Source organism: Carcharhinus amblyrhynchos, chromosome 1 (genome assembly GCF_965287045.1).
Source record: "Carcharhinus amblyrhynchos chromosome 1, sCarAmb.v2.hapA, whole genome shotgun sequence".
Taxonomy (NCBI): domain Eukaryota; kingdom Metazoa; phylum Chordata; class Chondrichthyes; order Carcharhiniformes; family Carcharhinidae; genus Carcharhinus; species Carcharhinus amblyrhynchos.
Window position 1 is genome coordinate 111,289,758 of NC_137324.1, and position 15,616 is coordinate 111,305,373.

Genomic DNA, 15,616 nt, shown 5'->3' on the forward strand with positions numbered 1-15,616 from the left:
CACAGAGGTGAAGTCAAGGGGTCGGAGCAAACACACACTTCTATCTGATCCTGTAGGCATCACCTTCCCTGCATTTGGCAGTCTACGTATGCCTCATTGGACTGAGCAGCCACCTCAGAACTCGTGGAACTGAAGTGGAAGTAAGTCATCCTCAATCCCAAGGGATTACCTAAGTAGAATGAGGAGAATGGTTAAACTAAGTGTAAGAGCATTGCATTGAGTTACAACATTTAAGCTGCCCTTGTGGCTCAACCAAGCCATATTGGAGTTTATTCTCTTAAGTAGTCAGAAATCCATGTGCCAACCATGGCTTCATTATCCCCCTTTACTTCAATCACCAATCCAGCCAATATTCTTCAGTATTGTCGTGGTCTCTGCTTGATTCAATTAGTGATTTTATGCTCCCCTGCTAGACAGTTTAAAGATAAAAACCAAACAGGTGGGACTTCCTTTGTGGGTTCACAAGCCCATCAATGGCATTTCCACACTTTTGACCCACCCCGCCTGACCTCTTGAAACTGACTGTCCGTCAGCTAAGACTCCTGACCTCTAGATTTCTCAGTGTAGTAAGATTGCATGTCATCCCAGCAATGGCCATCATGCCCATCAAGAGCAGTTAGGACAACAGAGCTGCCAATCATTTGATTGATTAGCAACTCTCTAAGGCAGGCCTTCCTCCAGGGTACGCGAGTACCTTACCTGACAAAAGTTATTGCAGCTTCCAGTGTTAAACTGATATGGGGGCAACCGTTAGGATTATGAATGGGCTCCACCCTGACTTTTTATCCTGGCTGGGAGGAGTTGGGGGAAGAGTGGTTGGGGACCGTGGTGCCCTGTTAATCCAGCTCAGTTAGCCTGGTTGTGCATTTCATAGTCTAGTTTCTCCTACCACTGTTCTGAATTCTTTACATTTAACACTGTATATGCGTTCTCTTCTCTTATTTCAGACCTCCCATGCATCATGAGCAGTTTGTCTCGTCCATTCATAATATTCACTGACTATCTTGTCAGTTCAGAGTCACCTCTGCCCTGAGTAGTTAGCAACATGAATAACCTGTTAATATTATCTCTGTTCTAACAAAAATGATTTTGTTCCTTTTTGTTTAACTCACCTAAAACAGCATCTCTAATGCTGTTCTAATTCTGTTGCCTCAATGTTATTTCAGAATGTAGCACCTAAAATTGTTTGAGTATTCCAAATGTGGGCATTATGTCTCAGCATTTATATTCTTTGAGCAAGATTTTCCAGTGCAATCTACCATGGACATCATTGTGGATGGGATGGAAAATTTTAGGGATCTGCAAAGGGTCTGTTAACTCCGGTTGGGAATTTTGGGGCCATTACGCCTTGCTTTAAAAGCTAGAATTCCATTAGCTTTTTAAATAAACTTATCCACTTGATACTGGTTTTAAAGTTCTGTGAACTTGAGCTCTTAAGTCCTTCTATTCATCACATCAATCAACATTCACACAATTTGACACCCCACATTTACTGATACAAATTTCATCCAGCATGTTTTTTTCCCCAGCTCGTTCACTCTTCATCTTCCTAAAATCTGCCCTATTTCAATCTTGTGCCTGTGTTTTTAATATAAATGACCCCCCCCCCCAAAAAAAAACAATTCCCATATGGTGGTCATTACCCCTGAAGTTCACATGTGTGGGACTTTGGAGCAGGATTAGACCATTCAGCCTATTAAGTCTGCTCTGCTGTTTCATAATATCATGGCTGACCTGATTGTACACTCAATTTCATTTTGCTGCCTGCCCCTCATGACCCTAGAGTACTTTGTCAGTCAAAAATAATTCTAACTCAGCCTTGAATAAATTCAATGACGTGGCTTTCTGTTTAAACAGGGTTTCACTTGCTAATGACTCTCAGAAGTAATTGCTTTGCACTTCCATCTTAAAAGGGGGACCTCTCATTCTTAAGCTACCTACTTTGGTTCTGGACTCCTCTACAAGAGGCAAATTTCTCCGGGCATCCACCCAAACAAGTCCCTTCAGGATTTTGTATGTTTCAATAAAATCACCTCTCATTCTTCCAAACCACAATGGGCTTGGCCCAGCCTGTTCAACCTTCCTTCTAGAGATAAGCCTTTCATCCCAAGAAGGAGTTGAGTGAACCTTCTCTGGACTACTTCTAACACACCTGTAACCTTTTTCAAATAAGAAGACTAAAACTTGACATTGTGTCTCAGACTATTATTATTGCTCTTTCTATCTGATCTATTTCATGACTCATGATTACATTTAATGCACCTCATTTCATAAAGGCATTCAAAGATAACACATGGAGTCCTACATGCTTATTAAGCATTTTTTAATGTATTCCTTGATTCTTCACCATTCAGTTAGTGGATCATTAAAATATCCAAAAACAATAACAAAATATATATTCTTTTAGGGCTATATTGCACTGTCTGGAGATAATACACATCTCTTTAACCTGTGATCAGTGATCCTTCCTCACACATTGTTAGCCATTTTAAGACTTGAACAGCAGGTTAGGTGTAAAGATTCGCATTCTAATCAGTAATCTGTAAACTGTCTATGCTTTATATGCTCTGTCTGAGGCCAGAACTCTCCATTCACCTGACGAAGGGGCTAACCCGAAAGCTAGTGAATTTACTATCAAATAAATCGATTGGACTGAAACCTGGTGTTGTCAGACTTTTTACTATATTGCACATTGTCAGAATTACTTAATAAAATCATTTGATTTTTGAGTGTTTAAGCTTTAATTGAATCCCTTTTTGTACATATCCTAACTATCAGTACTATAGCAGAAGCAATATTATCTGATTCCCAATGCTCAATGCCGTACTGCCATATAAGGAAAGAGATTAATGGAGCAGAGACTGTTTCAGCATCTGGCACTGTCGGAGGTTTTGCATAAACTGGAAGTGACTGACTGTCATCCGAATTAAGTTATCCTCGAACAATATTTTTAAGTACGTTAAATAATATGATTAACATGAAAGCAATAATGCAGTGAATATTGTTATTTTTTGAAATATTGCAATATGTCATGCATCTTATATAAACTATACTGTAGAGAGATAGAATAGCGTACAAAATTCTTTGGTGTAGATCATCCAATTGGCAAGATCCAGGTACACAGCAATTGAGAAATATTGCACATTTTGTAAGCTCCTTGTTCCTTTCTCATAACAATTTTGTGAAGGAGGCATTAAAGGTGAGTGATAGTCAAGACGGCATTTGTAACCTCAGGCTCAAAGAGATATATATTTTCATGTTGCTAATGCCTGTTCCAGTCCTGAGAGGATGGGTTTAAAGATCAGTTAATATTTTATCTTTTCAGGAGCTTTTTTTTATTTGTGGGGAAAAAAAATCAAATCAGACCTAGCATTCAATACTCTTTGGTCTGTCTTTTTAGAGATGAGAGTGGAGCATGAATGAAGCAATGCTAAGAATGTTTGGGTCATTCTGGCCATTATCCCATAATATAAGTCTAATCCCAGATACAGCAGTCTGTGGCTATTGAAAGATAAATGGTCCAATGCTAATGGCTTGAATAGGGGGTAGGATAATGACACTGACCATGACCCTATGTGAAAGAGCTTTGCAGTCAGTAAGAATATTACATCAGGATCTCGTCTACTTCATCTAATTAGTGAAATCTTGTTTAATAGCTTTCTTTCTGATTCACCAGCAAGTTCAAACCAGAAAAGAGGGAGGTTGAGAGGCCTCATTGGCAACAGAATATGCATTCAGAACATGGCTGCCAGTCTTGAAATGAGTACTCTGCTGCAGATGTACTGATTTTTTTTTAATGGAGAGTGAAAGATGCAACTGATTGTTGGGTGAAACCTAAGCAAATCATGGAAAAATATGGTGTCCCATGGATGTAATGACTAGTCGGAGGAAAATGTTGATGGTATGAACTCTCAACTGGAGGGTCAGTGCAGCTTTCCTTACTCCCACTAATGCATAGGATTTTGTATGACTTCCTTAAAGACATTCATCCTGTTTTCATTGAGAAGTCAGTCTCCAGTTCTGCCCTAATTTCTGTTCTATTGTGTCTTTTCCTGCAAGTATAGAAGTAATGCTCAGATGTTGGAAATGTCAGAAGCACAAAGAATAACATCTAAGTTGCCATACTAGAGGTCGTGTGTGTATCAGACCACCTTTGCTGCATCTCTTAAAGCAATCACTCGCTGCATTCACAAACCTGGGCTCTATTTATGATGATACCCTGTTTAATCACAGTGTTTTTGAGCAAAAGAAAAGACTGTGAAGGTGCTGCAGCACCAAACCAGCAAGCTCTGTGACAGGGAAATTCACACAAGGAAGTTACTATGAATATCTAACAAGGACATGTTCACAGGTTCTTTGCCCATGAAATGTGACATAGAAAAAAACACCCTGTTAAAGGAAAAAAAAATATTTTTATCCTTGGTTTTTAAAATTAGGGAATGTAAATTTCTATGGGGGAATCTCTCGGTTGTCCGCTGTAACAGAGGAAATTCCAGAAAATGTTTTTCCGCTTATGCCTCTTCCCCTGGTTTCGGTGTCCTAACCATCCTGTTCAGTATTGCATGTTTATTTACTGAAACATTTTTGAATATGTTATATTGTGACTAGTGGAGTGCCACAGTGATCGGTGCTGGGGCCTCAGCTACTTACCATTTATATAGATGATCTGGAGGAGGGGGCTGAGTGTAGGGTGACAAAATTTGCTGATGACACGAAGGTGAGTGGAAAGGCAAATTGTGCAGAGGGTGTGGAAAGCCTGCAGAGGGATCTGGATAGGCTGAGCGAGTGGGCGAGGACCTGGCAGATGGAGTACAATGTTAGCAAGTGTGAGGTTATCCACTTTGGTAGGAATAATAGTTGGAGGGATTACTATTTAAAGGGCGAAAAGCTGCAGCATGCTACGGTGCAGAGGTACCTGGGGGTCCTTGTGCATGAGTCGCAAAAACCCAGTGTGCAGGTGATCACGAAGGCAAATGGGATGCTGGCCTTTATAGCGAGGGGGATAGAATATAAAAGCAGGGAGGTCTTGCTGTAACTGTACAGGGCACTGGTGACGCTGCAGCTGGAGTGCTGTGTGCAGTTTTGGTCGCCGCACTTGCGCAAGGATATTTTGGCCTTGGAGGGAGTGCAGAGGAGGTTCACTAGGCTGATACCGGAGATGAGGGGGTTAGACTATGAAGAGAGACTAAATAGACTGGGTCTGTACTCGTTAGAGTTTAGAAGGAGGAGGGGGGATCTTATAGAGACGTATAAGATAATGAAAGGGATGGATAGGGTAGAGGTAGAGAGATTCTTCCTGCTTAGAAAGGATAGCAGGACTAGAGGGCACAGCCTCAAGATAAGGGGGGAGCAGTTTAGAACACAGTTGAGGAGGAACTTCTTCACTCAAAGGGTGGTGAATCTCTGGAATTCTCTGCCCGTTGAAGTGGTGGAGGCTACCTCGCTAAATATATTTAAGACACGGGTAGATAGGTTTTTGGCAGACAAGGGAATTAAGGGTTATGGGGAAAAAGCAGGAAAGTGGAACTGAGCCACTTCAGATCAGCCATGATCTTATTGAATGGCAGGGCAGGCTCGAAGGGCTAGATGGCCTACTCCTGCTCCTATTTCTTATGTTCTTATATTGTGCCAAAAGTGATGCTATTAATGATGAATTTCACCCCCTTTAGCTGGCAACAAGCAGCACTTGCATTTATTTTTATTACTCATTCATGGGATGTGGGCCTTACCATCAATATTTATTGTTCTTAAAGAGGCGATGGTGAGCCATCTCGTTGAAACGCTTTATCCGTGCTGTGTTGCTACACCTACATTATGTCTTGAAAGAGTGCTCCAGGATGTTGACCCAGCAATGATAAAGGAACAGAAATATATTTTCAAGTCAGAATTGTGTGAGACTTGTAGGGGTATTTTCAGATAATGGCATTGCCATGAACTTGCTGCCTTTGGTCTTCCTAGGTTATGGAGATGCTGTCGGAGAAACTTTGCCAAGTTGCTGTAATGCATCTTACAGCTGGTACACATTGTAGCGCAGTATGGAAGTGATGTAGAAAATGACTGTTTAAGGTGATGGATGGAGTGCCAGTCAGTTTGCTACTTTGTTGTGGATGGTATTGAACTTCTTGAGTGTTGTCGGAGTTGCACTCATTCTGGCAATTGGAGAGCATTCCATCACATGCCTGACTTGTGTCTTTTAGGTGGTAGGAAGGTGTTGGGGAGTCAAGAAGTTGAATTACTTCTCGCAGAATATCTGACCTGTTATTGTAGCTGCACTTCTTTATATGGCTGATCTTTAAGTTTTGAGTAAATGGTCACCTCCCCCAGAAGCTGCTGATGGGGTATTCAGTGATGATAATATCGTTGAATGTCAATGGATGATGATTAGATTCTGTCTTGTTGGAGATGGTGATTGTCCAGCATCTGGTGTTGCTTGCCACATGTAAGTCCAAGCTTGAATGTTTTCCAGGTCGTCTTAGATATGAGCATGGACTAATTATCAGAGGAGTTGCAAATGGAACTGACCACTGCGGTCATCAGTGAAAATCCCACTTCTAACATTATAATGGAGGGAAGGTCTGATCAAGCTTGGGACACTATTTAAAGGGTTCCCTGTGTTGAGATAATCTTCCTTTGTGCTAGGTGTGACTCCAGTTAGTGGAGTGAGTGGAGGGCCCTTGCCACTCACTCCAATTCCTGGATTTCAGTTCTTTTTCTTGAAGCATAGCTGCTGAAGGAAATTTTCTAGAAACCTTATTTGGCAATCTTGTATGCCTCACCTGTTGCCAGGATTATAAAAATGTATCACCATTACGCTGGTGTAAACAATTCTTATTCGCATGCCAACCTTTGTTGAGGCTTCTGGATGAAATTGCCACATCATGTGCAGTTTTGTGCTGTTAACTGTTGCCGGCTAGGACTGTCCAAAGTAATTTTATGATGGAGCTCTTGCATCCGATGGAGAAAGATCATATTTACCCAAATCTCATATATTGTTGTCAACCTGAAACGTTCACTGTGATTCTTTCCACAGGTGTTGCCTGCCTTAAGTATTTGCAGCATTTTCTGTTTTTATTTCAGATTTTCAGCAATCACAGTATTTTGCTTGTTCATCTTTAATTAGATTTTGCCATGTTTTGTACATAAATTGGTTAATATTGGATGAAATGTAGCTTGATATTTATAGATTCTGTTTTCTTATTTCCGCATTAATTTGGCTTTTATCATATTGCTGTACAAGGGTTAATGGAATGCTTATGTATATTTATGTACTGTGGAAAATTCTGGCATACTGTTTGGAAATTTAATACATTTTTGCTTTCTTTCTCTCTTGGATAGCCCATGAGAAGAAGTATGTTAGTAGAGGAGAAGCAACCATAGCTCCTGTAACACAGTCAAAACTGTCACGAGTGAGCAGTGGGTTTGGCCTGTCGAAGTTGACTGGATCCAGGCGAAATAGAAAGGAAAGTGGAATCTGTAAAAATAACCTCACCTCACAGGTAGCGTTTCTCCCTTTAACTTCATTTTAGTCTGCATCCCATACGTCTGTCATTGTGATAATTTGGTGAAATGAGAAATCCAGAAAAATAATAAATAAGAACTCAATCTCCTTTCAATAGTATCCAACTTCACTTAATATCAGCAAGAAGAATGCTCAAAGGGAAAAGAGGAATATTTCAAGGCATCTTGCTTGTCAGTCCTGTGGGCCTTAACTGATGCCAAAGCTATATTGCATTTTAGAGGTGAAAATAAGTATGGAGTCGGACAGAATAAAACTTCAGACACAATCTGTTTAAGCTTAATTAGTCCTGAAGTGTGACGGTATAAAGTAGACCTACTCCAGGGGTTGCTTCTGTGATTTACGTACATACCAATATTACCTGGCAGTGGACTATATGAGTTATCTTCTTGCCACACAGGAATAGGTATAACTATTTATGTTCTATGCTATTGGGTTTATTCTGGAAGGTGACTTGAATGCATATGAAAGTGCAAGTGTTCCCCTAAGCTGCAGTAACAGGCCTGAGAAATAGGCTCAACATTTACCCGGCTTTTGCTATGATCCCTGTCAAGCAGGTACTACTTTTTAGGAGCATAATGTTTCTGTTGCCTTATAAAATGTTGACATTTGTTCCATGAACACTGCTATTGATTTGTTTTTCTCCCTGAAGGAAATTTCCCAGTGGATGTTCACACATATTGCAGTTGTGCGGGATTTAGTGGATATGCAATATAAAGAATATCAGGAGGTAAAAATGCTATTTATTTTTTAAAAGCTAGTTTTTTTAATCTGATTCTTTTTGCAATCTAGGCATTCAGGCGTTTAGTTGTTTATCCTGTTTAATCCAAAACACTATTCAAAGTGTGCTTTTTTATTTCTCTCATGGAATGTGAGTGTCACTGGCTCGGCCTGCGTTTACTGCCCAGTCATAATTGCCCTTGAAGGTGGTGATGAGTTGCCTTCTTGAACTGCTATGATCCATGTGATTTAGCTTTACCTGCAGTGTTATTAGGAAGAGAATATCACCAATAGCGAAAGGATGACAATATAGTTCTAAGTCAAGATGATATGTGTCTTGAAGAGCAACTTGCAGATGGCAGTGCATTTGCTGACATTATGTGCTGCAGGGCTTGGAAGGGTTGTTGAAGGAACTTTGGGGAGTTGCTGCATTGCATCTTGCAAATGGTGGATACTGCTACCACTGTGTGGTAATGGTCGAGGCAGTGAATGCTTAAAGTGGTGAATTGAGTGAGAGTCAAGTGGGCTGCTTTGTCCCAGGTGTTTTATCAAACTTAGAGTGTTTTTGGAGCTGCACTTATCCAAGCAAGTGGAGCATCTTCCATCACACTCTTCACTTGTGCTTTATAGATGTGGACAAGCTTTTGAGAGTAGGAAAGTGAGTTATCTGCTGCAGAACTTTCAGTCTCTGACCTTCCGTAACAGTTACAAGTAGCTGGCCCAGTTCAGTTTCTGCTCAATGCTCACCCATTGGAAGTTGATAATGGGTCTTCAGTAATGGTAATTCAATTGAATGTCAAGGGGAGATAGTTAGATTCTCTCTTGTTGGAGATGGTCATTACTTGTTACTTGTGTGGCGTGAATGTTACTTGCCACTTATCACCCCAAGTCTGAATGATGTCCATGCTTTGTTGCATATGGACAAAGATTGATTTAGTGTAACAAATGCTACTGAACACTGTAATCATCAGTGAAATCCCCGTTGTTGACCTTACAATGGAGAGAAGGTCATTGATGAAGCAGTTGAAGATGGTTGGTCTAAGGACACTATCCTGTAGAACACCTGCACCAATGTCTCGGATCAGAAATATTTGATCTCCAACAATCGCAACCATCATCTTTTGTGCTGGGTATGACTCCCAATTAGTGGAGATTTTCCCACTGACATGAGATTTGCTAGGGCGTCTTGAAATCGCACTTAGTCAAATGCAGCTTCAAGTCAAGGGCAGTCAATCTCCTCACTCTCCCTTTTTTCCCCACATCTGGCTCAAGGCTACAATGAGGTAAGGAGCTGAGTGACCCTGGCAGAACCCAAACTGAATGTCAGTGAGCAGATTATTTTTGTGTAAGCGTATCTTGATAGCATTGTCAATGACCCCTTCCATCACTTTGATGATCCAGATTAGACAGTTGGGGCAGTAGTTGACCGGGTTAGAATTGTCCTTTTTGTTTTTACTACACAGGGCATATCTGGGTAATTTTTCACATTTTCAAGTAGATGCTAGTGTTGTAGTTGTACTGGAATAGCTTGTCTATGGAGTTGGGTAGTTCTGGAGCACAAGTCTTCAATACTATTGCTGAAATGTTCTCAGAGCCTGTAGCTTTTGCAGTATCCAATGCCTTCAGCCATTTCTTGATGATGTGGAGTGAATTGAATTGGTTGAAGACTGACGTGTGATGTTGGGGATTGCAGGAGGAGAACAAGATGTGGTGAGCTTCCTCATCGTTGAGGGTTGGGATGTTTATGGAGTCTCCTCCTCCTGTTGGTTGTTTAATTGCCTACTGCCTGTCATGACTGAATGTGAGGGGACTGCAGAGTTTTGATCTGACCCATCGCTTGTGGGATCACTTAGCTCCGTCTTGCTTGCTGTTTCAACATAGTAACCCAATGCCTAGAATGGTATATACCCATCGTGGATAATCCATCCAAATGTATTTGTAACTTTGTGCACAAATATGAAATATCTTCACCATGCAGCTTGATGTTTGGGTTGAGAATGTATGTGAAGACACCAGTTTTTTTTTAAAAAGAGGCTTTTTGCTGTATTTGAGGTTTACCAGGCTGATTCCAGGGATGATAAGACTGATGTATGAGGAGAGATGGACTAGGTTAGGATTGTTTTCGCTGGAATTGAGACAAATGAGGGGGAATCTCACAGATACTTATAAAATTCTAACTGGGCTAGACAGGATAGATGCAGAGAGGATGTTCCCAATGATGGGGAGTCCAGAACCAGCGGTCACAGTCTGAGGATTCAGGGTAGATTATAGGCCGGTTAGTTTAACATCTGTGGTAGGTAAAATGTTAGAATCTGTCATTAAGGAGGAAATTGCAAGGCATCTTGAAGGGAATTGCTTGATAGAGCAGACGCAGCACGGTTTCATTAAAGGGAAGTCGTGTCTGACAAATTTACTGGAATTCTATGAGGATGTGTCTAGGGCGGTGGATAGAGGAGAGCCGGTGGATGTGGTCTTTCTAGATTTTCAGAAGGCGTTTGACAAAGTGCCTCACAAGAGGTTATTGCAGAAGGTCGAGGGACATGGAGTTGGGGGTAGGGTGTTAGCGTGGATAGAGGATTGGTTGTCAAATAGGAGGCAGAGAGTGGGGGTCAACGGGTGCTATTCGGATTGGCGGATGGTGACTAGTGGAGTGCCCCAGGGGTCAGTGCTGGGGCCTCAGCTTTTTACCATTTATATAGATGATCTGGAGGAGGGAACCGAGTGTAGAGTGTCGAAATTTGCTGATGACACCAAGATTGGGGGAACGGCAAATTGTGCGGAGGGTGTGGAGAGTCTGCAGAAGGATCTAGATAGGCTGGGCGAATGGGCCAGGAAATGGCAAATGGAATTTAATGTTGGCAAGTGTGAGGTGGTCCACTTTGGTAGGAAAAATGGTAGGAAGGACTATTACTTACGGGGCGAAAAACTGCAGCAGGCGACGGTGCAGAGGGACCTCGGGGTCCTTGTGCATGAGTCGCAAAAACCCAGCTTGCAGGTACAGCAGGTGGTCAGGAAGGCGAATGGGATGCTGGCCTTCATAGCGAGGGGGATTGAATATAAAAGTAGGGAGGTCTTGCTGCAGCTGTATAGGGCATTGGTGAGGCCGCAACTGGAGTACTGTGTGCATTTTTGGGCGCCGCACCTGCACAAAGATATTTTGGTCTTGGAGGGAGTGCAGAGGAGGTTTACTAGGCTGATACCGGAGTTGAGGGGGTTGAGCTATGAGGAGAGGCTGAATAAACTGGGCTTGTACTCGTTAGAGTTTAGAAGAATGAGAGGAGATCTCATTGAGACGTATAAGATGATGAATGGGATGGATAGGATAGAGGTGGAAAGACTCTTCCCGCTCAAAAAAGACAATAGGACTAGGGGGCACAGCCTCAAGATAAAAGGGGGGCGGTTTAGAACGGAGTTGAGGAGGAACTTCTTCACTCAAAGGGTGGTGAATCTCTGGAATTCTCTGCCCGTTGAAGTGGTGGAGGTTGCCTCGCTAAATATTTTTAAGACGCGGGTTGATGGGTTTTTGATAGGAGAGGGGATTAAGGGTTATGGGGAGAGGGCGGGAAAGTGGAACTGAGCAGTGACAGATCAGCCATGATCTTATTGAATGGCGGGGCAGGCTCGAAGGGCTAGATGGCCTACTCCTGCTCCTATTTCTTATGTTCTTATGTTCTTATGTAGATCATTTAGGACAGAGGCGAGGAGACATTTCTTCACCCAAAGAGTGATGAGCCTGTGAAGTTCATTACCACAGGAAGTAGTTGATGCCAAAACATTGAATGCATTCAAGAGGTTACAGGATGTTGCACTTAAAGCAAGTGGGATCAAAGTTATGGGGGACAAAGCAGGATTAGGCTATTGAGTTGGATGATAAGCCATGATCTTAATGAATGGAAGAACAGGCTCGAAGGGCTGAATGACCCCTTTCTGCTCCTATCTTCTATGTTTCTGTGAATGAAACTGTTTTGTTGCATTGAAGCATTTGGGAGAATAAGAGAATCAGCATTCAAGCATCAGTAATGGTGCTGGTTGTCCACTCCACTGCTCTAGGATTGCATGATGTCAAGAGGAGAGAATAAGTAAGTGTAAAATATGGACGTTTGTTTCAAAAATATCAGGAAAGTTAATAAAGATGTTACAAGTATCGACTTTCTGAATAGAATGCAAAAGTAAGGAAATCATTCTAAAACATTTATGAATCATTGTTTAGGCCTCAATTGGCGTATTGAAGTTGTCCATTAGTAAGCACAACACTGTAGGAAGGATGTCAAAACCTTATAGAGGAGATTTGCTAGAATGACACCTGGTGTCAGGAACTCCAGTTATGTGGACAAAATAGAAAAACTGAGACTTTTCTCCTTGGGGCAAGATAGTTCAGGGGAATTCAACACTGAGTAGTTTTGATTAGATAGAAAAGGAGAAACTGATATGAGGGTTGCTAACCAGTGATGACAGATCTGAGATAATTGATAAAATAAGTAATAGAGAAGTTTTTTTTTGAAGCAAGTTATGATCTGCATTGCAGTACTAGAAAAGATGATGGAAGCAAATTCAGTAATATTCAAAAGGTAATTGAATGTATACATGAAAAACGATGATTTTCGGGGCTATGGGAAAAGAGAATGACAGCTCTTTCATAGGGCAGGCACATGCATGAATGGTCAGTTGGCCTTCTGTGTTAATAAGTAATTGTTGGTTGGTTTAGCTGGGGCTGGAATAACCTGATGCACCAATGAACCGTTGAATTTTTTAAAAGTATAAACTTTTATTTTAAGTACATATTGAAGGCACTGTGTCAATTTGTGCCTGTTGCATTTTTAGTTTACTTCCCTGCAAATGTTAAACCTGCTGCAATGCTTATATTTTGGTCAGGGAGAGCATAATAAGAGTACTTAACTCTATATTGTATTCAGCAAAAATTTTTTTGTGTGGGCCAGATCATTGTTGAATGTATCTTCACCAGAGATTTGCGTTTGGTGAGGGGAAGGGAAGGTGACATTGAAAGGGAGATAGCAGAAAATAGACTGGTTGCAGTAACTAACAGCTGGTAAAACTACTATCCTTTAATATTACTGGCCTTTTCCTTTAAATTTACCTTTCCAATAAAGAGAATATGGTTCTGGGTTGAGTTAGCTAGTTTATAGAATCATAGAATCCGACAGTGCAGAATGAGGCTATTTGGCCCATCGAATCTGCACTGACCACAATCCCACCTGGCCTTATCCCCATACCCCCATGCATTTACCCTAGATAGTGCCCCTGACACTAAGGGACAATTTAGTGTGGCCAGTCTGCCTAACCTGTGTATCTTTGGACTGTGGGATGAAACCGGAGCACTGGAGGAAACTCAGACAAACACAGGGAAAATGTGCAAACTCCACACAGTCCTGAGCAGGAGTCGAACCCAGGTCTCTGGTGCTGTGAGGGAGCAGTGCTAACCACTGTGCTATCCCAAGACCTTAGTTGCAGCAACAGGAAGAGCATTAGAATTGGCACTTAAGTGGCCTAGCAAGTAATTCCGTTCAAGGGCCTGTGGGGATGGGCATTAAATGCTGGCCCTGTCAGTGACGCGCCACATCCCTTGAATTTAAAAGAGAGCTAGTATCCTGGGGAAGAAATGAGAGATCTGTCGGGGTTCCTCATTGATATCAAGCCACCTCTCAGTTGGAATAATAGTGAAAGTCTGGTCTATTCAAGAGGAATATCAACGACAAATTGAGGACACTGGGAAAAAGGATTGAACTCTATTCTGATGCTGTCCTCACAATTGGATTATTTGCCACTACTCTTAACGGTTGATACTCAAATAATGTTATCTGAGAGTGATGCCAAACAGCTGTGAAATCACATTATCACATTCAGGCAATATTTTTGAGATGAACAATGAGGAAGAAATCAATAAGAAAAGAAAGCATAATTTTTCTGCAACATTTGCATATCAGGAGCATTTTGTGTCACTGTGAGTTCGCAGTTTACTATACAATTGAAAACACCAGCCAGTGATGTGATAAAAAATATTCATTGTATTGCATATTGATGATCACTGTTTGAGCTTTAACAATTGGGCCTTAGCAGCTGTATTGAAATTTTATATTACTGCTTTGTGTTGATGTAGCTGGTAACTGGCAACCTGTTAAAATATGAGTATGTATTGATGACGCACTATTTATATATTTTCCCTCTCCCTCTTCACTGTTGTTAACAATTAATTTTCTTACTTGCAGCGTCAGCAAAATGCTCTGAAGTACGTAACTGAAGAATGGGCTCAAATAGAGTATGAGTTGTTGCGAGAGAGAGGCTTATGGGGGCCTCCAATTGGATCACATCTCGATAAATGGATGTTGGAAATGCCAGAGGGACCCTGCCGAATGAGAAAGAAGATGGTGCGAAATGACATGTTCTATATACATTATCCATATGTACCAGAAAATGAACAGGAGTCTACCAGTCTGTTGGTGAGTCTTCAGAAATTGGTGCTGAAAAAGAACATATTTCTTGCATGCTTCAAAAATTGTCCTGTAAACTATAGCTGTCTATTGTCACTGAAATATATATATTCTCATTAATGGAATTTAAAATTTCTACATCAGTGACATTTGTGCATTAATTTACATGTTCTATCAGTTTTTACATGTAGGATATTGAGAAGCTGAATGTAAGATACAAGACTGAAGTAGTTTATTCTTCTGAGATCAACTTGCTAAATTATCTTAATGTGTGAGACACAAAGCCATTCTCTGACAAGTATGATAGTGAAAGCCTGGTCTATTCATGAGCAATGTCAACTACAATTTGTAGAACACTTTTCAAATATAATTTTCATGAATGGAATAATGAAAACTTTATATAGGTCAATATCTTCAACTATGTATCTTTACACAGTGTTATGTCAAGGTGATTAAAACACACATAGTATTTCCCATTCTTATGCACACCTGAAAAGATTCTACTTTCCTAAAAACTTATAAATCAACATTTAGTGATTGCTCTGTTACAGACCTAGAATTCAAGGTACGGTGCCCTGCAGCTGAACGTTTTTTTCCTCATTTTGTGAGGTTATATCTCATTTAATGTTTAACTGTTAGTGAGTTGTAAGGTTGCATGTTTTATTTTACCATAGTGATAGTCAAAAGCAATGCATGCATGTACAAATAATGTTCACATCTGCTCTTTGGCTGTAAGTTCTAAATATATGGTTAAAGCACGAGAGTGGGAGTCTCTCTTATTTGTATATGGAAGGAAAGGTTCTAATCTTGCTTCCATTTTCCTTTCTGTACCCTATGATGTAAGCACTTCCCCAGTTTTCTGAATTTTTTAGCTCATCTTATAATTTAAGACAGAAAACCTGATGAGTAGATATAGGCTGTACTTGTTGAAAAG

The 15,616-nt window shown here is 40.9% G+C and overlaps 1 protein-coding gene across 1 annotated transcript in view; it reads left to right on the forward strand.

Moving 5' to 3' along the window:
• The window catches only part of wdfy3 (WD repeat and FYVE domain containing 3), a 346,946-nt gene that overhangs the window by 249,373 nt on the left and 81,957 nt on the right, over positions 1 to 15,616 (forward strand). The window contains exons 40-42 of the mRNA XM_080191135.1: positions 7,336 to 7,496; positions 8,169 to 8,246; positions 14,461 to 14,691. Coding sequence (XP_080047261.1) covers positions 7,336 to 7,496; positions 8,169 to 8,246; positions 14,461 to 14,691 — 470 coding nt within the window. The remainder of the gene's footprint in view (positions 1 to 7,335; positions 7,497 to 8,168; positions 8,247 to 14,460; positions 14,692 to 15,616) is intronic.